The 27,412-nt window shown below is 37.1% G+C and overlaps 1 protein-coding gene across 8 annotated transcripts in view; it reads right to left on the bottom strand.

Annotated features, from left to right (window-relative positions):
- ALMS1 (ALMS1 centrosome and basal body associated protein) overlaps nt 1-27,412 on the bottom strand; it is a 214,840-nt gene that overhangs the window by 21,924 nt on the left and 165,504 nt on the right. For all 8 annotated transcript variants that reach the window (XM_045788273.2, XM_087863546.1, XM_087863545.1 and 5 more), the window contains one exon: nt 21,517-22,679. In XM_045788273.2, coding sequence (XP_045644229.2) covers nt 21,517-22,679 — 1,163 coding nt within the window. The remainder of the gene's footprint in view (nt 1-21,516; nt 22,680-27,412) is intronic.

The raw sequence follows: 27,412 nt of genomic DNA, 5'->3' as shown, positions 1-27,412 counted from the left end.
AAAATGATAAATTTGACTTTCTTTTTTTGTCAGACAGTAGTAAACTACCCCTCTTCTTGGACCCCAGCACACAACCAAATACTTAGAAAAACAGATGGGGAAAGGAGGGAGAAAGCAAAAGAGAAGAGAGAGGGAGAGAGGGAGAGCGTGCATGCCCACAGAGACAAACACAGCAGGGACATGACAGAAAGGGCAGAGGAGGGGAGTAACCAGACAAACAAGAGACACATAGCAGAGACAGCATGGGGGTTGGGAGGAGGACAGCTGTGTCCAAAGCAGGGGTGCAGAGGGGCAGAAAGAAACAACAGAGGAGCAGACAGAGTGCAAAGATACAGTAGTGAGAGGGAAATGGGAACTGCAGAGACTGCGGAGAGACTGCACAGACACAGTGGAGAGAGGCACAGAAAGTGGACGTGTCATCTAAGGAAGGGGAGAGGGATAAACAGGCAACTGCTGTTATCCCCTTATATTGACTCCTAAACCCTCACATGTACAGAGTTAAAAAATCTCCCAAGTACACGTTTAGGGAGAAAAGGCATTAGCTATCTAAGGAAACATGGGTTAAAGACAAGACAGGCAGCTCACAGAAGAAGAAATATAAATGGTCAATAAACACAAAAAGACAATAAAAACTCAGCAGGCGTGGTTAAAGAAATATGAACAAGAATAAACACCATATTTCTGGCGTATCTGATTGGCCAATATTCACAAGAATGCTACCGGAAGGTATTGACGAAGGTATAATTTTTCATTACTGGTGAACAAATAATTAATTCAACCTTTAAGGAGGACACTTAGCAGTGTGGATTAAACACTTTTAATTCCCAGAAATTCCGTGTTTAGAAGTGCATCTACAGGAAATAGAAAAATTCATAAAGATGTAACAGGATTACTTATCAAAGTGCAGATTATGATAAAAATTCAAAACAAATTAAATACCTGCCATTAGGGAACTTAGGAGATAAATACTGTACTTATATAATGGAACCCATAAAGCCATTAAAAATGACTACATATCTGTATTTATTAAAATAAATAAAATAAACAAATAAAAGCTGTCTACAATATATTAAGTGTAGAGCTTCAAAACAATATACACAGTATGATTTTATTTTTTGACTGTTGTTTCTCTCCATATATGAGCATGGCTGTAAAAACTATAAAAATCTAAGAAATACTGATTAACATATAATCAAACAGTAATAAAGCTCTTATTTTATTATCTCAAGGAGGCGTCTTTTTTTGGTATTTAGCTACATTAGAACATGGACCTAATGAAATATATCCAAGATCCGCAGTAAGTGTGTGAATCATAAAATATACACCCGGAAGCTCATTGGTGAAAATGTTAATCATGACTATTTTAGGATGATGAGAATTATGGGTGACTTCCAAGGTCTTTATATTATCTAAACTCTTTATATTCAGTAAGCTTTTTACCTTTATGCTCAAAAGAAATATTTTGACAAAAAAAGAAAATTTTTGACAAAATATTTGGAGATAAAGAGAAGGATGTAAAGCGGTAGGAACATCAACAGAAACTATCCTGATAGGCCAATCCTCCACACTCTGTGATGACGAAAGACATAAGCATGGTTCTAGTTGAGAGGAAGAAGTTTACAGAAAAGGAAGAAACTGAATATGAGAGAGACAGGGAAACACTGAGAAAATACATGAATGGATTTGAGAAAACATGACAGCACACAAATAGGCTTAATGAACCTCTTCTTCCATGACTGAAAGATACGAATACAAAGTGAAAAGAATATTCAGAATCTAGGGAAAAGACTCAACTCATACCACAAAACTCCAGAAACGCTGGAGAAAAAACAGACCAAATTTAAGGAGCCATCACAAAGCTCTTCCAACACAAAGGATCATGCAGAAGGGTAAAAGGAGGCAATTAAATTCCAAATACTACACTGATATCTCAGAGAAGGACTGAGGCAGTAAGTGGTTCAGAAGAAAGAAAAATATCCCAACCGGAGACATGTTCCTAGTGAAAAAAATAGCACCTTCTGCTGTAGCCAGAATGATTTACTATATACCTTCTTTTGGTCAAGAAGTCAGAAAAAGATTTGGGAAATAATCTCTTCAGTCTAAATATCTTAGTTTCATTACTAACACTTGCTAGAAAAAAATAAGGTCTTAGCCATATCACTGCTTACGTGACAATGCCATGAAAGCAGTCACAAGCTGACCCTAAAATAGTACAATAACAAAACTCCAAGGGCATGTCCCACAGAATTAGATAACTTTCCTTATTTCCACACTTGGTAAGGTGGCCACCATTTCTGACTTGCATAACAATGGCAAAGAAAAATGTTACCTACTGTAGCTGGGCAGAGTCCTAGAATTATCTACTATCTCCCTGACTTTCCCAAACTCTGAGGGGCAAAAGAAATATAAAGAAATACACAATCGGCATTCCAGTTCATGTCCTGGGAAGAGGACTCAAAAGCAGTATCTTGCAAACAGGTAATAAAACAATACAGAGAAGTCAATCCCATTCCTTGTGGGCAAATAAATGGTTTCCACAGATTGTTCAGAGACAAAGACAAGTAATCTGTAAACAAAAGACAAAGACATATATAAGTAAATATTTTATAGCATTAAAGCAGAAAGGGGAAAAAAAAGAAAATTTATTTTGCAAGAAGGTTTACCTATTTCAGCCAATAAATAATTTGTACTCTCACTCTATAGAGAAAATTAAAAAGAACACAGACCTAATGACATAGATCCAAGATAAACTAAAACAACAGAAGAAGATTAAAAGGCAATTGACAAAATTAACACAATCCGTCAAAAAATTAATGAGTATCTCCTCTGTGTTGGAGAACCAAGGGCAGTCACTAAAGAAAAAAACTGAGGACAACAGTAATATCATTATACCACTGCAACAGAAAGCAGGCGTTTTACAAAAAAATAAAGAAAACTTAGCCAGTGAGGTAGATTACAGATTGAAAAAGTCTCCTAAAATGCAAAGCAGAAACATAAATAGACATATTTCCAAAGAAGACTTATGGACAGACAACAGACACATGAAAAGACACATGTTACCATTTGCAACATCACTGATCATTAGGGAAATGCAAATCAAAACTACAATGAGAGATCACCTCACACCTGTCAGAAAGGCTAAAAACAACACAAGAAACAACAAGTGGTGAAGATGCAGAGAAAGAGGAACCCTCTTGCACTGTTGGTAGGAATGCAAACTGATGCCGCAACTGTGGAGAACAGGGTGCAGCCTCCTCAAAAAGTTCAAAAAGAACTACCCTAAGATCCAGTAATTGCACTACTGGGTATTTACCCCCCAAAACAGAAAAACACCAACTCAAAAGGATACAAGCACCTCGATGTTTATAGCAGCATTATCAACAATAGCCATAATACGGAAACAGCCCAAGTGCCCACTGACTGAAGAATGGATAAAGAAGATGTGTGTGTGTGTATGTGTGTGTATATATATGTGTGTGTGTGTATATATGTGTGTGTGTGTATATATATATATATATATGTATATATATGTATATATATATATATATATATATATATATAATAAAACAATATTACTCAACCATCAATCTTGCCATTTGCAATGACATGGATGGAGCTAGAGAGTATTATGCTAAGTGGAATAAGTCAGTCAGAGAAAGACAAATACCATATGATCTCATTCACATGTGGAATTTAAGAAACAAATGAGCAAAGGGAAAAAAAAAAAAGAGGTAAACCAAGAAACAGACTCTATAAAAACTATATAGAAACCACACAGAACTGATGGTTGCCAGAGGGGAGCTGGCTGGCGGGATGGGTTAAATAGGTGATGGGGATTAAGGAGGGCACTTGCTGTGATGAGCACTGGGTGATGCATGGAAGTGCTGAATCACTATACTGCATACCTGAAACAAACATTACACTGTATGTTAACTGGAATTTAAATAAAAACTTAAACAAAGAATAAAGAAATGTAACTCAGTAATAAAATGATAACCCAATTTTAAACCCAAATAGTCCTTTTAAAGATCTGAATAGACATTTCTCTAAAGAAGATATACAAATGGCCAATAAGTATAAGAAAAGACGTTCAAAAATCAATAGTCATTAGGGAAATGCAAATTAAAACCTAATTGAGATACCATTTCCCAGTCATTAGAATGGTTATAATCAAAAGACAGGCAATAACAAGCGTTGACAAGGATGTAGAGAATCTGTAATATGATCCTGGTGGGAATGTAAAATGGTGCAGCCACTCAAAAGGTTAAATAGGGAGCTACCATATGTTCCAACAATTTTATTACTAGGTATATACCTAAGAACATTGAAAAAAATATGTCCACACAAAAACTTGTATATTGGGGCGCCTGGGTGGCTCAGTTGGTTAGGCGTCTGCCCTCAGCTCAGGTCATGATCCCAGGGTCCTGGGAATGAGTCCCACGTGAAGCCTGCTTCTCCCACTGTCCCTCCTCCTGCTTGTGCTCACTCTCTCTCAAATAAATAAATCCTAAAAAAAAAAACCCTTGTATATTAATGCTTATAGCAGCATTTTTCATACTAGTAAAAAAAAAACAACAAAACCAGAAACAATCCAACAACTCATGAATAAACAAAAAGTTGTATTATGTATATGGAATATTATTCACCTGTAAGAACAATGAGTATTGATTCATGCAACAAAATGGTTGAACCTTGAAAATATTTAGTGAAAGAAAGCAGACACAAAAGGGCACATATCGCATGACTCATTTATATGAAATGTACTGAAAAGGCAAATCCACAGAGACAGCAAGTAGATTAATGGCTGCAGAGTGGGGAGAGGCAGGAGGGGCTGAGAAATAACTGTTAATGGGGTTAATGACATAGGGGTTTTTTTGGTGTGGCAAATATGTTCTGGATTTAGTGGTGATGGTTGTATAGCCTTCAAGGAATATACTAAAAAGCACTGAATTATATATTTGAAAGAGTAAATTGTACAGTATGTGAATTTTATTTAAAAAATTAATAGAAAAAATTAATAGAGATAGACCAACACTGAGACATACTACGGGAAAATAACTTACATTAAAAAATATGTCAAGAATCCAGGAATGAAAATCCAGGACACCACAGGGAAAAAATATCAGGGCTGCCTCTGACACAGAAACATTAAATGCTTGTGCTCAGAAAAGGGGAATAAAATTGACAGAATTTTGAATTAAGGATTATTATCCAAAGTTTTACATCCAACCAAGTTGTTGTTCTTAAAGATAAGAAAAAGTCTCAAATTGTAAGAACTGAAGAGATGAGCACTCCTGAACAACTGTTTAAAAATCTAGCCAAGGGGCGCCTGGGTAGTGCAGTCGTTAAGCGTCTGCCTTCAGCTCAGGGAGTGATCCCAGCATTCGGGGATCGAGTCCCACATCAGGCTCCTCGGCTGGGAGCCTGCTTCTTCCTCTCCCTCTCCCCTGCTGTGTTCCCTCTCTCGCTGGCTGTCTCTCTGTCACATAAATAAATAAAATCTTAAAAAAAAAAAAATCTAGCCAAACACTGATGAATCAATAAATTCTACCTCTGAAACTAATGAAAAAAAAAAATTCAACTCAAACAAAACCATACAGCAATGAACAAAAGAAGACTGGAAACAGTAGGAGATCATTAAAAATGACAAAATACCCTAAAGAACCAAAACAATTTTGAAAAAGAAGAACAAAGCTGAAGAACTCCCACTTCTTGATTTCAAAAACATATTACAGTACAGTACAGGATGGTACAGTAATATAACAGTTAGTACTGGCATAAAGACAGACAAATACGTCAATGAACCAGAAATAGCCTAGAAAGAAATCCTCACGTATATGGTCAAATGATTATTGTCAAAGGATCTTTGACTCTTGATGCCAAGACTACTCAAAGGGGAAATTTCTCTTCGACAAATGGTGTAGGGGAAACTAGATATCCATTTGCAAAGAATGAAGTTGAGCCTTACTTTAAACCATCTAGAAAAATTAACTCAAAATGGATTAACGGCTTAAACATAAGACCTAAAACCAAAAAACCCTTAGAAGAACACATAGGGGAAAAGTTTCATGGTATTGGACTTGGCAATGATTTCTTGGATATGTTAGCCAAAATTACAGGCAACAAAAGTAAAGAGACTACAGGGACTACATCAATATCAAATATATTTGTGCATCAAAGGACACAAGAAAGTGAAAAGGGAGAAAAACTTATATATCTGATAAGGGGTTAATATCCAGAATATATAAAGAACTACAACTCAATGACCAAAAAATAAGTAACCTGATTCAAGAGTGGGCAAAGGACTTGAATAGACATTTCTCCAACAATGGTGTACAAATGGCCAACAAGCATATGAAAAGATGCCCAACATTACTAATCATCAGAAATGCAAATCAAAACACAATGAAATACCACTGCATACCCATTAGGATGGCTACTACAAAACAATAACAACAACGACAACAACAACAAAAACAACAACCAGGAAATAAGTGTTGGCAAGGATACAGAGAAACTGAAACTCTTATGAACTATTTGGTGGGACTATAAAATGGCGTAGATGCTGTGGAAAATACGGTGGTTCCTCAAAAAATTAAAAATAGAATTACCATATGATCCAACCATTCCATTTGTAGATATATGTCCTAAAGAACTGAAAGCAAGGTCTTGAAGAAGACATATTTGCATAACCATGTTCACAGAAGCATTATTCACAATAACCAAGAGGTGGAAGCAACCCAAATGTCCATGGAGGGACGAATGGATAAACAAAATGTGATATATATGTACAATGGAATATTATTCAGCCTTAAAAAGTAAGAAAATCCTATCACAAGGTACAACATAGATGAATCTTGGAGACATTATGCTAAGTAAAGTAAGCCTGTTACTAAAAGACAAAAACTCTATGAGTCCACTTACATGAAGATATCTAAAATCAAGTAAAACCAGGGGCCCGGGAAAGGGAAAGGGGGAGCTGTTGTTTAATGGGTGTAGATTTTCCATATTGTAATATGAAAAAGTTCTGGAGATCTATTTTATGACAGAATATACTTAACACTACTGAATTTTACATTTAAAAATGGTTAGGATGATAAATTTTTTGTCATGTGTTTTTTTTAAACCACATTAAAAAGTTCACTTGCCTCAGTCTGAAATGGAATTTTGCATAATAAACATTTACTTAATAAACATATGAGAATAGGACTGGAGGAGATTATGTTAAGTGAAATAAGTCAAGAAGAGAAAGACAATTATCATATGGCTTCACTCATTTGTGGAACATAAGGAATATCAGGGAGATCGGTAGGAGAAGGAAGAGAAAAATGAAAGGGGGGGGGTAAACAGAAGGGGAAATGAACCACAAGAGACTACGGACTCTGGGAAACAAACTGAGGGTTTTAGAGGGGAGGAGGGGTGGGGGGATGGGCTAGCCCGGTGATGGGTATTGAGGGCACGTATTGCATGGAACACTGGGTGTTCTATGCAAAAATGAATCATGGAACACTACATCAGAAACTAATGATGTACTGTATGGAGACTAACATATCATAATAAACAAACCAACAAACATGAGAACAGGAAAAAATAAGGATAATAAAATTTAAACCAAACATATTTGTTATAACTTCACAGTTAAGTAGAATAAACTCACCACAAAGGAAAAGTGCTCAAATTCGTTGGGGGAAAAAAAGTTAAATTTAACTAGATGCTACTTACAGTTGAGCAAAGTGACCCAGAAAGGCTAAAAGCAGAAGGACAGGCAAAGAGAAACTGTGCAAATGTAAAGTTTAAAAAATTGCACTGAAGTGGAATCAAAGACAAAATGGAAAATGAAACTTACTTTGTATGATTTATGGTATAATTCACAGTGAATAAAAAAAGTATCATGAATGTTTATGTGCCAGACATAGAATAAATATGTACCTATAAACCTTTAATTACCACAAAATAAATCGACCTTCAAATATACTTTTTTAAAGTACATTTTAACCTTGTGTGTCTACCAACTCTTGTGCATGATGACACTGTAACTTTTTTAAAGTAAGCTCTACACCCAATGTGGGGCTTGAACTCACAACCCCAAGATCAAGAGTCACATGCTCTGCCAACTGAGCCAGCCAGGCACCCCTAAGTACACTCTTTGAAGTCCTTAACAGAACAAGGAAACCAATATTTGGGAAAAATATAATTAATAAAGGTGAATTACTGGATATAATTGGAATGTCACACTCTATATGGAAACTCCACCTCCTTTATAACACCCTTGGAGTACTTGTTCATACATTAAGCCACAAAGAAAACTGCTATAATATCCTTAAAACAGAAATAGAACTGAGTACAATCTCTGATCACAATACTTTAAAATTGTAAGTTCATATGTAGTGACAATAAATCCAACTTTAAGAATTTTAATTAAAAAAAAATTACCCCCTAACCTTTCCTCTTGGATCAAACAGGAAATCCAAAGCTACACTTACAGAACATGTAGAAAGCACTACTAATAAAAATACCACAAACTTAAATCTAGTAGATATATATATCTAGTTCCCATTCAGGGATCTAAACAGTCAGATAAAGCAGCCCTCCATCCTTATAACACCACCACCATCAACAACAAAAGTGTATCAACTTTAAGTTCACGACTTTTCTTGAAGCCATCAGAAAGTTGAGATCACAGGTTAACCTTGGCCCAAAATCTACGGAGAAATTTTTGCCTGCAGGGAGACATGCGACATGAGCACCAGATCATCTGGATGAAATACAACTGGACAATATTAAGAAGGATGGAGACTGGATTAAGTAGAGACCAAGTATATACACTGGCAAGAAAGTGAAACCCTTGGGAGCTACAGAAATTGGGGGACTCGGCACCTTCTTGCTCTTTCTCTATAAAATCCACCAGGAAAAAGAAGAGTTTATTCAAGCGTCTATTATAATGCAGACCCAAGAAACAGGAACAGTAGCTGTTGTGGGAAGGGTACAAAACTCTACCTTGGAGGGATATTAGCAAAATCAGTAGAATAAGGACCTCCAGGGACCTGTCACCAACACACCTGGCAAGAACTGTCAAAAAATCAACCTCATCAGAATTCTAGAAGATAGTCAAAGGTTTATGGCAACTAAGTGAAAACTTAAGCAATAGCAAGGCCACCTAAACAAGATAGGAGAGCTTTGTGGCTTTTATTTTTTTATTTTATTTTATTTTTTTTTAAAGATTTTATTTATTTATTCGACAGAGATAGAGACAGCCAGCGAGAGAGGGAACACAAGCAGGGGGAGTGGGAGAGGAAGAAGCAGGCTCAAAGCAGAGGAGCCTGTTGTGGGGCTCGATCCCATAACGCCAGGATCACGCCCTGAGCCGAAGGCAGACACTTAACTGCTGTGCCACCCAGGCGCCCCGCTTTGTGGCTTTTAACATACCCTTCCCAGGCATGGCATTGAAGACAGTAGCCTGCATTCACAGTGTAGGTACTTGCTTCCAAAAAAAGCACAGAGTATGTTGTTTCCAAGGAACTGTTTCTTTGAACCTGCCTGAGTATTCCCTAAAGGACTGACACAAGGGAGCCTATCTTTGTTTCACTAAACCTGGAACTCTTTTAGGGCATTTTAAAGGACAGAATTTCCTTGAAAACAGTGAAAACTAAATGAAAAAGGCATTACTGCATAGGGCAAGCAATAAATAAACAAACAAACAAATAAATAAAAGTTGGTTGAAACACTAGGCACACTGAAAGCCAGGGAGAAGAGCAGTGAGAATTTTGGGGAAATGGGGTTTTGAAAATCTCCCATGAACCCCAGGGAAACTAGAAAGTGCATGCACAGTGCAGAATGCATGTGCAGAGAAGACCTGAGAAGACCATAAGGTTTGACAACTGGCTGATCTGTAGGTTCAGTGCAAGCTGGAAATCTGGCTAAGGCAGAGTTGTAAATGGCCTTTTAAGCACTGGAGTCCCTAATACAAAGATAATCTACAAAAACCTAGGGAATTGTTTTCCCCTTTCCTTTCCTTCTTTCTTTTTTTGCTTTCTCTTGATTCCAGGCACTTAAGGCAATCTGTCAAACAACTAGCTAACTAATGAGCTAAAGAAACAGACATCAGAGACCAAAAATACAGTCTGTATAGAAATAGTTTAGAAAAATCACTAAACATACCAACAACTTTAACCCACAACAAGCAATAACAACAAACTCTAGGTAGTGGGGAGGATAATCTGATTCTCAGAGTTACCACATCACAATATTCAAAATGTCAAGTTTTCAACCAAAAATTACAAGGCATCCAAACAAGAAAGTATGGGACACTTACAAGAAAAAAAAGAAAAACAGAAAACTGCCCATCAGGAAGCACAGACATTGGACTTACTATACAAAGATTCTTTTTTTTTTTTTTTAAACTATACAAAGACTTTGTATCAACTGTCCTAAATATGCTTGAAGAGCTAAAGGAAACCATGGACAAATAAACAAGGAGAATGATGTCTCACCAAATAGAGATTAAGGAAACAAATGGAAATTATGAAGCTGAAAGGTAAAATAACTGAAATGAAAAATTCACCAGGGCAGTACAACAGCATACTTGAACAGACAGATGAATCCATGAATTTAAAGACAGGATAAATGAAATTATCCAGTCTGAGGGACAGAATGAAAACAGAATAAAGAAAAATGAACAGAGTCTAAGAGACTTACAGAACACCATCAAGCTTACATAGAATATAGATGGTGGGAGTGTCAAAAGAAGAAGAGAGAGAGGAAGACTCAGAAAGACTATCTGAAGCAATAATGGTTGGAAACTCCACAAATTTGATAAAAGACATGAATCTAAAATTGAAGAAGTTCAATGAACTCCCAGTAGGACAAGCTCCACACCAAGACACATAATAACCAAACTCTTAAAAGTCAAAGATAAAGAATCTTGAAGCAATAAGAGTGAAGAGACTCATAACATAGAAGGGATAATCAGTAAGTTTAACTGCCACTTTCTCATAAGAAATGACGGGGGCCAACAGACAGTAGGATGACATATAAAGTGATGTGAAAAACTGAAAAAAGAAATCTTTATCTGGCAAAACTATCTTTCAAGAATGAAGGTGAAATGAAGACATTCCCAGATAAACAAAAGCTGAAAGAATTCATTACTGGAAGACTTGCCCTACAAGAAATGCTAAAGGGACTCCTTCAGGCTGAAATGAAAGAACAAGAGGCAACACGTGAAATAATGTGAAGCAATAAAATCATATGATGCCATTTGAAGAAACAACACTGGTAAATGTAAATTCATAGGTAAATATAAAAGTCAGTAATATTATATTTCTGGTTTGTATCTCCCCTTTCTTTTCCTGTAAGATTTAATAGACAAATGCATAGGGGCACCTGGGTGACTTAGTTAAGTGTTCAACTCTTGATTTTGGCTCAGGTCATGAGATCGAGCCCCACCTCAGGCTCCATTCTGGGTGTAAAGTCTGCTTGGGATTCTCTCCCTCTCTCCCTCTGCCCCTCCCTGACTCACGTGCACAAACATTCTCTTTCTCTAAAGAAAAAAAAGATCAATGCATAAAAAATAATTATAAATCTGTTAATGGGTATATATAATCTAAAGATATAATCTGTGACTATAACAATTAAAAGAGTGAGAGGCATGGGCGCCTGGGTGGCTCAATCAGTTAAGTGTCTGCCTTTGGCTCAGGTCATGATCCTGGGGTTCTGGGACTGAGGCCCACGTGGGCTCCCTGCTCAGTGGGGAGTCTGCTTCTCCCTCTCCCTCTGCCCCTCCCCTGCTCATGCTCTCTCAAATAAATAAAATCTTAATAAACAAATAAATAAAATCCTAAAAAATAAATAAAAGGGTGAGAGGCAGAGCAATATAGAAGTGGGAGTTTTTATGTATTATTTAAGCTAGATTGGTATCAGTTCATGTTACATATTATGTTATACACGTAAGATGTTAATTGTATCCCCAAGGTAAGCATTATGAAAATAAATATAAAGGAAAGGAAATGAGACAGGAATCAAAATGGTTCATTACAGGAAATCAGTTAAATACAAAGGAAGGCAGGAAGAGGAAATGAAAAAGAAAAAATTTATGTAAGACATAAACAAATGGCAAAATTGCCAAAGTAAGTGCTGTCTTATCAGTAATTATTTTAAATGTAAATAGATTAAACTCTCCAATTAGAATGCAGAGATGGCAAAATGGATTTTAAAAAACATGATCCACCTATGTGTTGTCTAAAAAAGACTTCATTCATTTATTCATTTTAAAAACTAAGGCAAGATACTTGTTTTGGGAGGGGAGGGGCGGAGGGAGAGAGTCTCAAGCAGACTCTCTGCTGAGTGCGGAGCCCAAAAGGGGCTCGATCTCACAACCCTGAGATCTCACAACCCTGAGATCTCACAACCCTGAGATCTCACAACCCTGAGATCACCACCTGAGCAGAAATCAAGAGTCAGACACTCAACTGACTGAGCCACCCAGGCTCCCCAACTAAGGCAATTTAGTAAGATCATACAAACACCTGCACTGAGGCTGTTTTCTTATACAGTTTACCCTTGAACAACACAGGAAAAAGGGATGCTGACCCCTGAAGGTAGCAGAAAATCCACGTCTAACTTTTGACTCCACCCAAATTAACTAATAGCCTACTACTGACCAGAAGCCTTATGATAACATAAACAGTTGATTAACATCTATTTTATGTTATATATATTACAAAGTATTCTTATAATAAAGTTAGAGAAAAGAAAATGTTATTAATATTATTAAGAAAATCAGGGGCGCCTAGGTGGCTCAGTTGTTAAGCATCTGCCTTCGGCTCAGGGCATGATCCCGGTGTTCTGGGATCAAGCCCCACATCAGGCTCCTCTGCTGGGAGCCTGCTTCTTCCTCTCCCACTCCCCCCACTTGTGTTCCCTCTCTTGCTGGCTGTCTCTCTCTGTCAAATAAATAAATAAAAATATTATTAAGAAAATCATAAGAGAAAATACATTTGTAGTATAGCACTGTATTGAAAAAAATCTGCATATAAGTAGTTATTTCACATCTATATTGCTCACATCCATGCTGTTCGAGGCTCAACTGTTATTTAAAATGACATAGAATGGAACTGATGCTTTAGCCCATTTCAATTAGATTCAATATCATATTCTCAAGAATAGGATTTGTTGTTGCTGCTACCTAGTAGTTCCTTTCATCAGAAGGTGTCAGATATGTGTGTTATTCTGGTAATACCCTACAGTCCCAGGCCACTACTTCTAGAACCCATGTAGTCAGGAATTTTGGGTGAGAAAGAAATTCATGCTCAGGAAAGGGGGAACCTCAGTCCTGTCTTTATCACAAAGTCCATCTTGTCTTTATCACAAGTCCATCCTGGCAAATGTCAGTGTGTGGCAGCCTATACTGGGGATGTTATTGGTGCCATAGCATTTTTACCAGATGTTATTAATGGAATGAAGTCATTCCAGTCTGGCCCCCTCCACAGCACCCATGAGAGGAGGACAGGGTCCTCAACCAAACCCATAAAAGATATACAGCCCAAACTGCCATCTCCTTGCTGTCCCCCATCCCCCCTCCATTTTGAAGAAGACTCACTTTAGATCCAAAGACACAGTATTTGAAAGTAAAAGGATGAAAAAGATATCCCATGCAAATAGTAGTAATGAAAAGAAAGCTGGGGTGGCTCTACTAATAGCAGAAAAAAGAGACTTTGAGTTAAAAACCATTACAAGAGATAAAGAAGGGGATTATTTATTGATAAGAGGGTCAACCCATGAAGAAGATATAACAATTATGGACACATACATACCTGACAATAGAACTTCAAAGTATGTGAAGCAAAAATGGACAGAACTGAATGAAGAAACAGTTCCACATTAATAGGTGCAGACTTCAATACATTACTTTCAGTATGATAGAGAAACTAGATAAAAGACCAGTAAGGAAACAGAAGACTTGAGTAACACTATAAACCAACTACACCTAATATACAAAACACTCCAACCAACAACAGCACAATCCTCTCAAGTACACATGAAAATTCTCCACAAGAGACCGTATGCTAGGCTACAAAACAAGTCATAATAAATTTAAAAGGACTGAAATAATACAAAGTTTATTCTTTGACCGCAGTGGATTGAAACTAGAATCAGTAACAGAAAGAAATTTGGAAAATAAACAAAAATGTGGTAATTAAATAGTCAAACGTAATGGTCAAAAAAGAAATTATAAGGGAAATTAGAAAATACTTTGAGATGAATGAAAATGAAAATAAAACATACTAAAACTTTGGAATGCAGTGAAGGCTGAATTTAGAAAAAAATCGCATCTGCAGAAGCAGTGCTCAGAGGAAATTTATAGTGGTAAACACCTATACTAAAAAATAATAATAATTTCATAATTTTTTTCTTCCAAGTTTTTATTTAAATTCCAGTTAGTTTATACAGCGTAATATGTTTCAGGTGTAGGATTTAGTGATTCATTACTTACATAAAATAATAATCTCAAATCAATAATCTAACTTTAAACTGTAAGGAATTAGGAAAAAAAGAGCAAACTAAACCCAAAGCAAGCAGAAGTAAAGCATAAAGATTAGAGTGGAGATAAATGAAATAGTGACCAGAAAAACAACAGAGATGCATAAATTCTTATAAACACACACACTACAAAAACTGCCTCAAGAAGAAACAAAATCTGAGTAGACTTACAACAAAGAGACTGAATCAGCAATAAGCTTTCCCCCAAAGAAAAACGCATGACTAGTGGCTTCACTGATTAATTCTACCAAAGGTTTAAAGAAAGTATCAATCATTAGCACTAATTCTTCTCAAACTCATCCAAAAAACAGGAGATGAGGGACAATATCCTAATTCATTCCATGAGGTGACAAAGTTACCTTAAGAAAACTACAGATGAATATCCCTTAGAAATAAAGATGCAAAAGTCCTCTTCAATATTCTACCAAAGTGAATCCAGCAGCAGATGATAAGAATTATATATCAAGACAAAGGAATATTTAAGGATTTATCTCAGGAATGCAAGGTTGAGTCAATACATGACTATCAATATATACCATATTAATAGAATAAAAGAAGAAAAAAGACCCATGTGATCATCCCAGTAGATGCTGATGTATCTGGCAAAAACCACAACCCTTTTATGGTAAAATTACTCAACAAAAAAGAAAAAAAAGGGCACTTCCTTAACATGATAAAAGTCATATGTGAAAACCCAAAGTTAACATCATTCTCAATGGTGAAAGGCTAAATGCTTTCCTTCTAAGATCATGAACAAGACAATGATGTCCACTTTTGCCACTTTTTTTTTTTTAAAGATTTTATTTATTTATGTGACAGAGAGACAGCCAGCGAGAGAGGGAACACAGCAGGGGAGTGGGAGAGGAAGAAGCAGGCTCCCGGCGGAGGAGCCTGATGTGGGGCTCGATCCCATAATGCCGGGATCACGCCCTGAGCCAAAAGCAGACGCTTTAACGACTGTGCCACCCAGGCGCCCCTACTTTTGCCACTTCTATCTGACACTGTTGGTCTGGAAGTTCTAGCCAGACCAATTAGGCAAGAAAAATAAATAATGGGCACTCACACTGGAAAGGAGGAAGTAAGACTATCTCTAATCACAGATGACATGATCTTATATTTAGAAAATCCTGAAGAATCCACAAGAGAACTGTTAAGAGTTAACAAATGAGGGGCGCCTGGGTGGCTCAGTTGTTAAGCGTGTGCCTTCGGCTCAGGGCGTGATCCCGGCATTGTGGGATCGAGCCCCACATCAGGCTCCTCTGCTGGAAGCCTGCTTCTTCCTCTCCCACTCCCCCTCCTTGTGTTCCCTCTCTCACTGGCTGTCTCTATCTCTGTCAAATAAATAAATAAAATCTTAAAAAAAAAAAAAGTTAACAAATGAATTCAGTAAAGTTACAGGATACAAAACCAACATGCAAAAATTAATTATGTATCTATATACTAGCAATAAACAATATAAACATGAAATTAAGAAAACAATTACACTTAAAATAGCATCAAAAAGAAAAACTTACTAAAATTAATATGGAATTTTAAGGGACTCTGAATAGCCAAAACAGTCTTGGAAAAGAAGAAAAAGTTGGAGGTCCTACACTTTCTGATTTCAAAATTTATTACGAAGATATAATAAACCAAAACCAGCATGGTATTGGCATAAGGAAAGACATAAAGACCAACAGAATAGAACAGAAAGCCCAGAAATAAACCCCCACATATATGGTCAAGTGATTTTTGGTAAGGGTCCCAAGACCATTCAATGGGGAAAAGAGTCTTTTCAACAAATGGTGCTGGGACATGTAAAACCATAAAACCATAAAACTCTTAGAAGAAAACAGAATAAAACCTTAATGACATTGCATTTGGCAATGATTTCCTGGATATGACACCAAAAGCACAGGGACCAAACGGAAAGACAGACAAACTGGATTACATCTAAATGAAAAATGCTTTGCATCCAAGGACAAAATCAACAGAATGAAAAGGCAATCCACGGAGTAAGAAAGAATATTACAAATTAGGTAGAAGAGGTTAATATCCAGAATTATATAAAGAACTACAACTCAACAACAACAAACTCGAGTAAAAAACAGGCAAAGGACTTGAATAGATATTTGTCCAGGGATGATATACAAATAACTAATAAGCATATAAAGATGTTCAACATCACTCATCATTAGGGAATGGCAAATCGAAATGCAATGACATAACACTTCACACCCATTAGGATGGCTACTATAAAAAAACAAAACAAGTGTTGGCAAGGATGTGAAGAAATTGGAACCCTTGTGCGCTGTTGGTGGGACTGTAAAATGGTGCAGCTGCTGTGGAAAACAGTATGGCGGCTCCTCAAATAATTAAAAACAGAATTATCACATGATTCAGCCATTCCATTTCTGGCCATATATATATATACCTCCCAAACTGAAAGCAGGCTCTTGAACAGATATTTGCACACCCATATCCACAGCAACATTATTCACAATAGTCAAAAGAAGGAGTAACCCAACTGCCTATAGACAGCTGAATGGATAAGCAAAATATGCCATATACATACAATGGAATATCATTCACCCTTAGAAAATAAGAAAATCCTGTTACATACAACAGCATGGATGAAACTTGAGGATATTTTGCTAAATGAAATCAACCTATTACTAAAAGACAAATAATAAATGATTTCATTTATATGAGGTACCTAGAGTAGTCCAATTCATAGAGACAGAAAGTAGAATGGTGGTTGCCAAGGGTTGAGCATAAGGTGGAATGAGGAGTTGTTTGTATGGAGTTCCAGTTCTGCAAGATGAAAAAGAGTTCTGGAGATGGAGGATGGTAATGTTTACACAGTGATATGAATGTACATAGTACCACCAAGCTGCACACTTAAAAATGGATATGATAAATTTTGTTATATGTATTTTACCACAATTAAGAATAAAAAAAGAAAGAGAACAAGAAAATCAAATAAGAATAAATTTAACCATGAAGGTGCAAGACTTGAACAACGAAAACGACAAAACATTGCTGGAAGAAGTTAAAAACCTAAATAAATTGATAGACATTCTGTGGTCACAGACTGGAAGACTTAATGTTAAGATGGCAATAAACTCCAAACCAATCTACAGATTTGAAGCGATTAATATCAAAATCCCCATGACCTTTTGGCAGAAATGGAAAAGCTGATCCTAAAATTCATATGGAAATACAAGGGGGCTGAATAGCCAAAGTAGTCTTAAAAAAGAACAAACTGGAGAACTCATCTCAATTTTAAAACTTAATACAAAGATACAGTTATCAAAAACACTGTAGTAATGGAATACAGATAAGCATGTAGATCAAAGGAATACAATTGAGGGCCCAGAAATAAACCTTCACATGTATCATCAGTTGATTTTTGACAAGAGAGCCAAGACCACTCAATGAGGAAAGAATAGTCTTTTTAACTACTGGTGCTAGGACAACTGGATATCCATGTGGAAATGAATGATGTCATATCATACGCAAAAATTAACCCAATATATATCAAATATGCAAAGGAAAGAGCTAACAAGTATAAAATTCTTTTTTTTTTAATCTTTTTTTTTTTTTTAAGATTTTATTTATTTATTCGACAGAGATAGAGACAGCCAGCGAGAGAGGGAACACAAGCAGGGGGAGTGGGAGAGGAAGAAGCAGGCTCATAGCAGAGGAGCCTGATGTGGGGCTCGATCCCACAACGCCAGGATCACGCCCTGAGCCGAAGGCAGACGCTTAACCGCTGTGCCACCCAGGCGCCCCACAAGTATAAAATTCTTAAAAGAAAATAGAAATAAATCTTCAAGACATTGAATTTGGCAATGGTTTCTTAGATATGACAACAAAAGCACAAGCAACAAAACAAAAAATAGAACTTCATCAAAAGTAAACAGATATGTATCAAAGGACAGTAATAAGCAAGTGAAAAGATAACCCAGAGAGTGGGAGCAAATATTTGCCAATTATATATCCAATAAGAATCTATAATCCAGGGGCGCCTGAGTGGCACAGCGGTTAAGCGTCTGCCTTCGGCTCAGGGCGTGATCCCGGTGTTATGGGATCAAGCCCCACATCAGGCTCCTCTGCTATGAGCCTGCTTCTTCCTCTCCCACTCCCCCTGCTTGTGTTCCCTCTCGCTGGCTGTCTCTATCTTTGTCGAATAAATAAATAAAATCTTAAAAAAAAAAAAAAGAATCTACAATCCAGAATATATAAGGAACTCTTTCAATTCAAAAACAAAAAGACAATTATAAGTGGGCAAAAACCTGAACAGACATTTCTCCAAAGAATATACATATATATATATATATATATATATATATATATATATATATATATATACATATACATATACATATACATATACATACATATATATATATATATGGCGGACAAGCACACGAAAAGATATTTAACGTCATTAGCCATTACGAAAGGGAAAGGCAAATCAAAACCACAGTCAAAATGACAATGAGTATGAGATACTTCACACCTAGTAGCTTGGCAAAAAAACCCGCCACAAAACAAAGTAAATAAAAAGTGCTGGCGAACGTGGAGAAACTGGAACCCTCAGACATTGCTGGTGGGAATATGAAATGGTGTATCCTCTGTGGAAAACAGTTTGGTAATTACTCAATAAACTAAACACAGAATTACCATATGACCCAGTACTTCCACTCCTAAGTATATACCCAAAAGAACTGTATACAGGTGTTTAAAATAAAAACTTGTATACAAATGTTCATATCTGCTCTTTTTTACAGTAACCAAAAGATAGAACAACTTAAATGTCCATGAACAGATGAATGGATAAATAAAATGTAGTATATACATGCAATGAAATATTATTCAGCCATAAAAAGCAATAAAGTACTGACACAGGCTAGGACATGGATGAACCTCAAAAATATGCTAAAGTGATAGAAATCTGACATAAAGGTCACATATGTGGGGCACCTGGGTGGCTCAGTCATTAAGCATCTGCCTTCGGCTCAGGGGGTGATCCCGGGTTCCTGGGATCGAGCCCCGCATCAGGCTCCCTGCTCTGCTGGGAGCCTGCTTCTTCCTCTCCCACTCCCCCTGCCTGTGTTCCCTCTCTCGCTGGCTGTGTCTGTCAAATAAATAAATAAAATCTTTAAAAAATAAAAAATAAATAAAAAATAAAGGTCACATATGGTATGATTCCATTTACATGAAATACACAGAATAGGCACCAGCGGGTGAGTGCTTAATGATTATGAAGTTTCTACTGGAGGGATGAAAAAGTACACAAACCAGATAGTGGTGCTGATATAAAACACTGTAAAACTCAGTGCCACTGAACCGTATGCTTTAAAATGGTTAAACTGTAAACTTGACGTAAAGTTTGTGTTTTACCACACACAAAAAACCCCTCTATCGAGATCTTTTTATCCAGATCTCCTCTATGGAACAAAAAACCTTCATCTGTATCATTCCCAATTCTTCACTTACTTTAAAGAAAAAAAGTCATATTGTACTATTTATACAAGTAATCATTATCATTTAATACCTACCAAATACTCAATTATGAGAAATATTTATGGCAAATTGTCTGAATGTCTTGTGCTTCCTTTCCTCTAGACAAGTGGTCTCTAAATTTTTTGATCATGCAGTCCTACTGATAAAGTATTTTTGAGCACAAATTACCAAAGTAGATATTTATTTATAAGCTATAAATTATGACTATACTCATATATTGTAAAAGATATACAGAAATATAAATTTTAAAAGGTTGAGAAAAATAAATATAAATCTAACTTTTTTTTTTTTTAAACACCTTTCTTTTTTTATAATGATCCATTTTGCAAGCATCCTTCTTTGGAGAGCACTCCTCTGGATACCCTAATTTTACCTCCCTAATCTAAGGTCATATTAACCTTATGGGTATTGTTACTGAATCTTTTTTTTTTTTTAAAGATTTTGTTTATTTATTTGACAGAGATAGAAACAGCCAGCAAGAGAGGGAACACAAGCAGGGGGAGTGGGAGAGGAAGAAGCAGGCTCATAGCAGAAGAGCCTGATGTGGGGCTCGATCCCAGATTGCCGGGATCACGCCCTGAGCCGAAGGCAGACGCTTAACCGCTGTGCCACCCAGGCGCCCCTGTTACTGAATCTCTTGTAAGGATGCTGTTGAAGACTGTTAGACACACTGTGGTGCCTTCTTTACGAGAACAGATGAGAGGAATTTCTCTTAGGTCTTAGTATCAGAAATATCTATAATGTTTTTGAAATTTTAGTATGTTTTTATATTACAAACTTATGTAATAGGTCACAAAATTCTAGCAACACCAACTGCTAGAAAACGGAGCGAAATTCGTGGCTCAGTTCTAGCAACCATATCCACAGGTATATTGATCTCCCTTCTGGCTTCAACTTGTCTTCCCATCACTCACAACCCTTCATTTATTTATTTTTAAAAATCATGTTGTAGCTCACGCCTCCCTGGCTTCAATTTAATTTTCTATTATTCTAATTCTTCATTTACTCAAAAAAACTCATTATTGTATTACTTATATATGTATGGGTGTGTGTATATGTGTATGTGTGCATCAATGTATGTGTTTAAAAGCACCTCAAAACTTCTTGAAAGACAGGGAGGAACGAATAAACAAAAAAACCCAAACGAACAAAAAAGCCAGGCACTATTGTTCGGAATGGAGACCATCCTAAACTGGAAGCCCCCCTGTGCCAGGGGGACACTTTGCAGATTCTGAAGCATTTAGCAGCAAAGCCCTTCGTCCAAAGGGTAATTCGTTTAACTGAGTGTTGATGAAAAGAATGACAACTCACAATAGCACTGTACTACACTTTCTCACTATTTTCCAGTTGGTAAGAAATGTTATAGTGAGGAAAGGGCAATTGGCTTTTTTTTCACCTGTGTGCAAAGCTTAACTAAAAAGTCCATGAAAAAGGCAGTCACATTGCCAGATGCAATTTGTAGCCATGTACCTGGATGTGTTTCCTTCTGGTGTGCTCAGAAGTCATTTGGGGATGACTCATATTCAGTGCTTTCTTGTTCTTCTTGTTCCGCCTCTCAAAGTATCTCCTCTGATGGTCGGTGAGGCTGCTGTATAATTTAATTCGTCTGGGTGACAGACAAACTCTTTCCTGGCCAAAAGCTTGGATCAGTCGGGCAGTGTCAATGGTGGAAATAGAGCTGCTCCTCTCATGCAAAGTCACCTCTCTATCTGTTTGCGTCAATATATCTGATTCCACAGGAGAAGTCGTGGTGGAAACGATGTTGGTGGGGGTGTCTGTGAGCAGCTCACTCTCCTCTGAGGGTCTAGAATCTGAAGAAGTGTTGTTTCTATAATGAACACCTGGCTGTTTTCTCAGGATATACTTATCAAATTTAATCTGTTCGATTTTAATCTGATTGGGTTTCCCAGCTTGATGAGTAGAAAGCACCTTGCTTTTTTTAAGCTCTCCTGCGGTTTTATGGAATTTCTCTAGGCTCTTATATCGCTTCTTTTTCTGAAGCTTGTTTTTCTGCTGTTGCTGTCTACCACTCCATTCCTTAACATCTCGTTCCCCTCTGCTATCATCCTGTGTGCTTTCAGAGGTCCGGAGAGAGTATGTGATGGGATTCTGAAGAAGTTTAGCCAAACGATCAAGTCGCTCCACCAAGGATAGTTCTTTCCTGTCACTGAACTCAGGAGGTTTCTGTTGCCTCTTTCGCTCCTGATACTTGTTCCAGAGTTCATTCAAACTCACACTGTGCTGAGCTGTTGGCTCTGGGGTGACCTTATGATCCTTTTGTTGATCATTAATTTGTTTGTCACTTTTGGGATAATCTCTAGCCCGACTTTTAGGACTATGCATCACTTCGTTTTCCAAGTTCACATTGATACTGAGGCTCTCTATTCTGGTATAATCTGCCTTTGTCTTGTCCACATTTTGATGAGGGGAAGGAAGACGAATGTGTTCTCTTTGTTTATCTGGACGATGCTGAAAGAAATCTTTCCAAGAATGTCTCATGAAAACACTCCTCCCTAAGGATTCATGGCAAAAGTCTTGATCACTTGGTAGGTGCACTGGATGATGAAAATAAAACTTGGCTGACCTGAAGACAGAATGGGTAGTATTTTCAAATTCTGAATGACATCTGGACTCTGAAAAGGAGAAAGAAAAAGATTTTGAAGGACTTTCAAAATATTTGCATTCCCTTTCGAAATGGTATTCACACTTAATTCTCTAGATACAGAACAAAGACCTAAGGAAAGAACAGCTTCATACAAAGTTTCAGGAAATTCACTAACTACACAAAGGATTCTAGCCGTGTGCCTGCGGGCCAGATTGATGCAATAAAACTTTAAGGGACTAAGGGTCAAAAGACTCGGATTCTAGGTTAGATTCTGCCATAGACTGGCTGTGTGACCTTAGGAAGGCACTTTAGTTCTCTGGATTATAACATCAACTGCTATGTATTCACTGCCTGCTACACATGGAGTATTATGATATGTGCTCTCTATCTGTCTCTTTTCCTTTTAAATCAATCTTGTTGATAAAACTGAGCGAGAGGTACTGTTAACCTTATTTTCAGCTAAGAAACCTGAGACCTCATTTTCATCATCAGTAATTAAACAGGCAGGATGAAGAAAAAAAAAAAAAACTCTTCATGTCTCTTAGAGGCTTTTAAAATTCCTTTCTCTGAATCATCTTCACATTTCCCAATTTTTTTTATTGTGGTAAAATACACCTAACATAAAATTTACTATCTTCATCTTCAGTTTTTCACAGTCATTATTCTATATCAAAACAGGCATTTTTAGATATAAGAACATCTTACAATTTATAAACCCTAGCTGTAAACACTAATGTACACACTTTTGGAGTTCCAAGTCATGCGTAGAAACAAAGATATATATATATGCGCAACAAAGTAACACTTGTGACTATGGGATCCTTTTTGCCCACACTATAGATTATTGGCAACCAGAATTTTCATTACTCTGAGAATCCCTAAGACAATTTCCCCAGACTACAATAAGATACATGGATTTTTATACCTAATAAGTATAAAAAGACTCTCAAACTTCCCAACAAACAAAAGTCCAGGACCAGATGGCTTCACCGGTAAATTCTACCGAACATTTTAAAGAATACAAAATCTTCTCAAAGTCTTCCAAACAGTACAAGAAGAGGGAACACTTCCAAACTCGTTTATGAGGCTACTATTACCCTGACCCCAGACAAGAAAATTACAAGCCAATATCCCTAATGAACACAGGAGTAAAAAATCCTCAACAAAATATTAGCAAACCAAATTCAACAATATATAAAAAGGATCATACATCATGATCAAGTGGGATTTATTGCAGGGATTCAAGGATGGTTCAATACCCACAATTCGATCAATGTGATATACCAAATTAACAAAATGAAGGATAAAAACCATGTATCATCTCAACAGATGTAGACAAAGTATTTGAGAAAATTCAATATCCACTCGACAAAAACTCTCAACAAAATAGATATAGAAGGAATGTACCTCAACACAATGCAGTTCATATATGACAAGACCATAGCTGACATCATATTCAATGGTAAAAAACTGAAAGCTTTTCCTTTAAGATCAGGAAATAAGACAAGGATACCTACTCTTGCCACTTTTATTCAACATACTACTGGAAGTACTGGCCCGAGTAATTACGCAAGAAAAAGAAAAAAAAAAAAAAAGAAGGCATCCATTCCTGTCCTCTTCCAATCTGTTCTTCAAACAGTAAACTTCAAAAATGTAAATTGGGGGGGCGCCTGGGTGGCACAGCGGTTAAGTGTCTGCCTTCGGCTCAGGGCGTGATCCCGGCAATCTGGGATCGAGCCCCACATCAGGCTCTTCTGCTATGAGCCTGCTTCTTCCTCTCCCACTCCCCCTGCTTGTGTTCCCTCTCTCGCTGGCTGTCTCTATCTCTGTCGAATAAATAAATAAAATCTTAAAAAAACCCACAAAAATGTAAATTGGACCTATCATTTTCTATTTAACAATTTTCTCTTACTCTTGGAACAAAATTCAAACTCCTTAACAAGGTGTACCTGTACCTCACCATGCATTACTCTCCTCCTTGTTAATTATATTCCAATCATGCTGGCTTTTCCCCTCGTTTCATTAAGTAGCATGAGCAAAGGCATAAAAGTGGGAAAGTATAAAGCAAATAGTTCAGTGTAAACATTCAGCTTATGTGTCTATACAATATACAAAGCAAAGGCAGTAGATAAAATAAGGTAGGAAAGGTTATTTGGGGCCAACAGAACAGACAGCCCAGAAATAAATCCACCCATTTATGGTCAATTGATCTTCAATAAGAGTGCTTAGAATACCCAGAAGGGAAAGAACAGGCTCTTGAGCAAATGGTTTTAGAAAACTAGATATCCATAGGCAAAAGAATTAAATAGACCCTTACCTTACACCCTACACAAAAATCAACTCAAGGGGTGCCTGGGTGGCTTAGTTGGTTAGGCATCTGCCTTCGGCTAGGGTCATGATCTCAGGGTTCTGGGATCGAGCCCTGGGTCGGGGTCCCTGCTCAGCCAGGAGTCTGCTTCTCCCTCTTCCTCTGCCCCTCCCCCTGCTCATGCTCTCTCTCTCAAATAAATAAAATCTTAAAAATATCCACTCACAATGGATTACAGACTTAAATGTAAGACCTGAAACTATAAAACTCCTAGAAGAAAACAAAGGGGAAAAGCTTCACGACACTGATCTTGGGATTTCATGGATATGACCCCAAAAGCACAGGCAACAAAAACAAAAATAAACAAGTGGGACTACCTCAAAATAAAAAGGTTCTGCACAGAAAAGGAAACAATAAAGTGAAAGAGCAAACTATGGAATGAGAGAAAATATATGCATGCTGGATATCTGAGGAGAGGATAATCTCCAAAATATATAAAGAATTCATATAACTCAGTAGTAAAATAATAATCCGGCTGAAAAACTGGGCAAAGGACTTGAACAGACATTTCTTCAAAGAAGACATAAAATGGCCAATAGGTAGATCTAGGAAGGAAGGAAGGAAGGAAGGGGAACGAATGGGAGGGAGGTATTTGGGGACAAATTATATGGAGCCTGGAACACTAGACTAAGGACTTTAACTTTATTCTTAATGGAAATTAAGAGCCACTATATCATTTTGAGCAGAGGAGTAACATGATTATGGCTGTATTTCAGGAAGGATACCACAGCAACAGTATAAAAGAAGCAAAATTTCAAAGGGCTAGATAGAATACATTAAAAAATAAAGCAAAAATATGGGGCACCTGGGTGGCTCAGCTTGTTAAGCGACCAACTCTTGATTTTTGGCTCAGGTCATGATCTCAGGGTTGTGAGATCGAGCCACGTGTCGGGCTCGCACTCAGCACGGAGTCTGCTTGAGATTCTCTCTTCTTCTTTCTGTCCCTCACCCCAGCTCATGCTCACTCTCATGCTCTCTCAAATAATAAATAAATATTTTTTTTTAAAAAAAGCAAAAGTAAAAGAACAAGGAAACAACATTACTGTAAAGTATATTTGTTTTCTAATATCAGCATTTTTAATCAACACAGTACCACTGACTTGGGGCTGAAGTAAAATATATAGTAAAGAGTAGAAAGTGAGCAAGCTGAGTTCACTGAGTATAAAGGGCTCAATGAACAATGAGACTAGCCAATCCTATCTCATGGCACCTTTTTTTTTTTTTTTTTAAAGCCCCAGGGTGTGGCTTGAACTCAGGACCCTGAGATCACGACCTGAGCTGAGATCAAGAATCGACACTTAACTGAATGAGCCACCCAGGAACCCCTCATGGCACTTCTTTAAGAGTAACGGTCAAATCAGTTGAGGTAGTTATCTACTTCTGATAATGCATTAGTTCTATACATAACATTTGCTAAATTCCCCCCAAATATATTAAAAATATGATTTACCACTTTTTAAAAATTAAAGTTAAACACGCTCATTGCAAAATATTCAAATAATGCAATGAAAATTAAAGTTAAACATGCTCATTGTAAAATATTTGAAAAATGCAATGAATGCAATGAAGGTGAAAAAGGTCTCCCTGATATTCCTAAGCCCCCAGGCCCACTTTCCAGTAATAACAACTATTAAGCAGGTTTTGTATATCCATTCAGATAAAATGCTGCCAAGTAATGCAAAACTATTTGTTCAAAGAAAAAAAGATTTTATGTATATGCAAACATTTTATATTAACTGATTTGACATACCATAATTTAACTAGATATTTAGGCTGTTTCCAGTTGTTTATTCTTCTGAAGAATGCTGCAGTGAATGTTTTGTGTATGTGTGTGTGTATGATTTTATATATTTGGTACAACTTTATGTGTCTAACTCCTGCAAGTGGAAATGCTGGGTGACAAGGACATTTATTTCAGTTTTAGTCAGTGTTGAGAGTTTAGATAAAGTGGGGTCCATAATATTGCTGCCTCAGCATCCATTCTAGGGGGCAAGTGGCCTGCAGGTCCTTTGAACTGATGCTAGTCCCTTCCATGAATGCATGCACTAGAGAACAACCTGCAGAGTCATAAGTAAATTTAGTTCCTTATATGATTTCCCCAAAAATCCTTGTGATAAACAGGGCCTTTCCCATATGCACCTCCCTCCTTAGATAAAACTCCTGACAAACTTACCAAAATACCGTTATTTCCGATTTTGAATTGACCAATCCGGACTTGGCCTGGGAACCCCAAGGAGCTCCACTTGTAGACCCCAATAAAGGCATGTACTCCAGGTCCTGCCATTTTCTCTGCCTGCACCCTGCCTTGACCTCCGCGTGTAGCCTCCCAAAGCATGCCATGTACCTCCTCCAGAACCTGTAATAAACTTCTCTAATTTAACTCCCCTGTGCTC

The sequence above is a fragment of the Ursus americanus genome, chromosome 7, assembly GCF_024610735.1.
Source record: "Ursus americanus isolate L20-20 chromosome 7, mUrsAme1.1.p, whole genome shotgun sequence".
NCBI classification, from domain to species: Eukaryota; Metazoa; Chordata; class Mammalia; order Carnivora; family Ursidae; genus Ursus; species Ursus americanus.
Note: the sequence above shows the minus strand (reverse complement) of the source record. Positions and strands in the feature narration are given on the sequence as shown.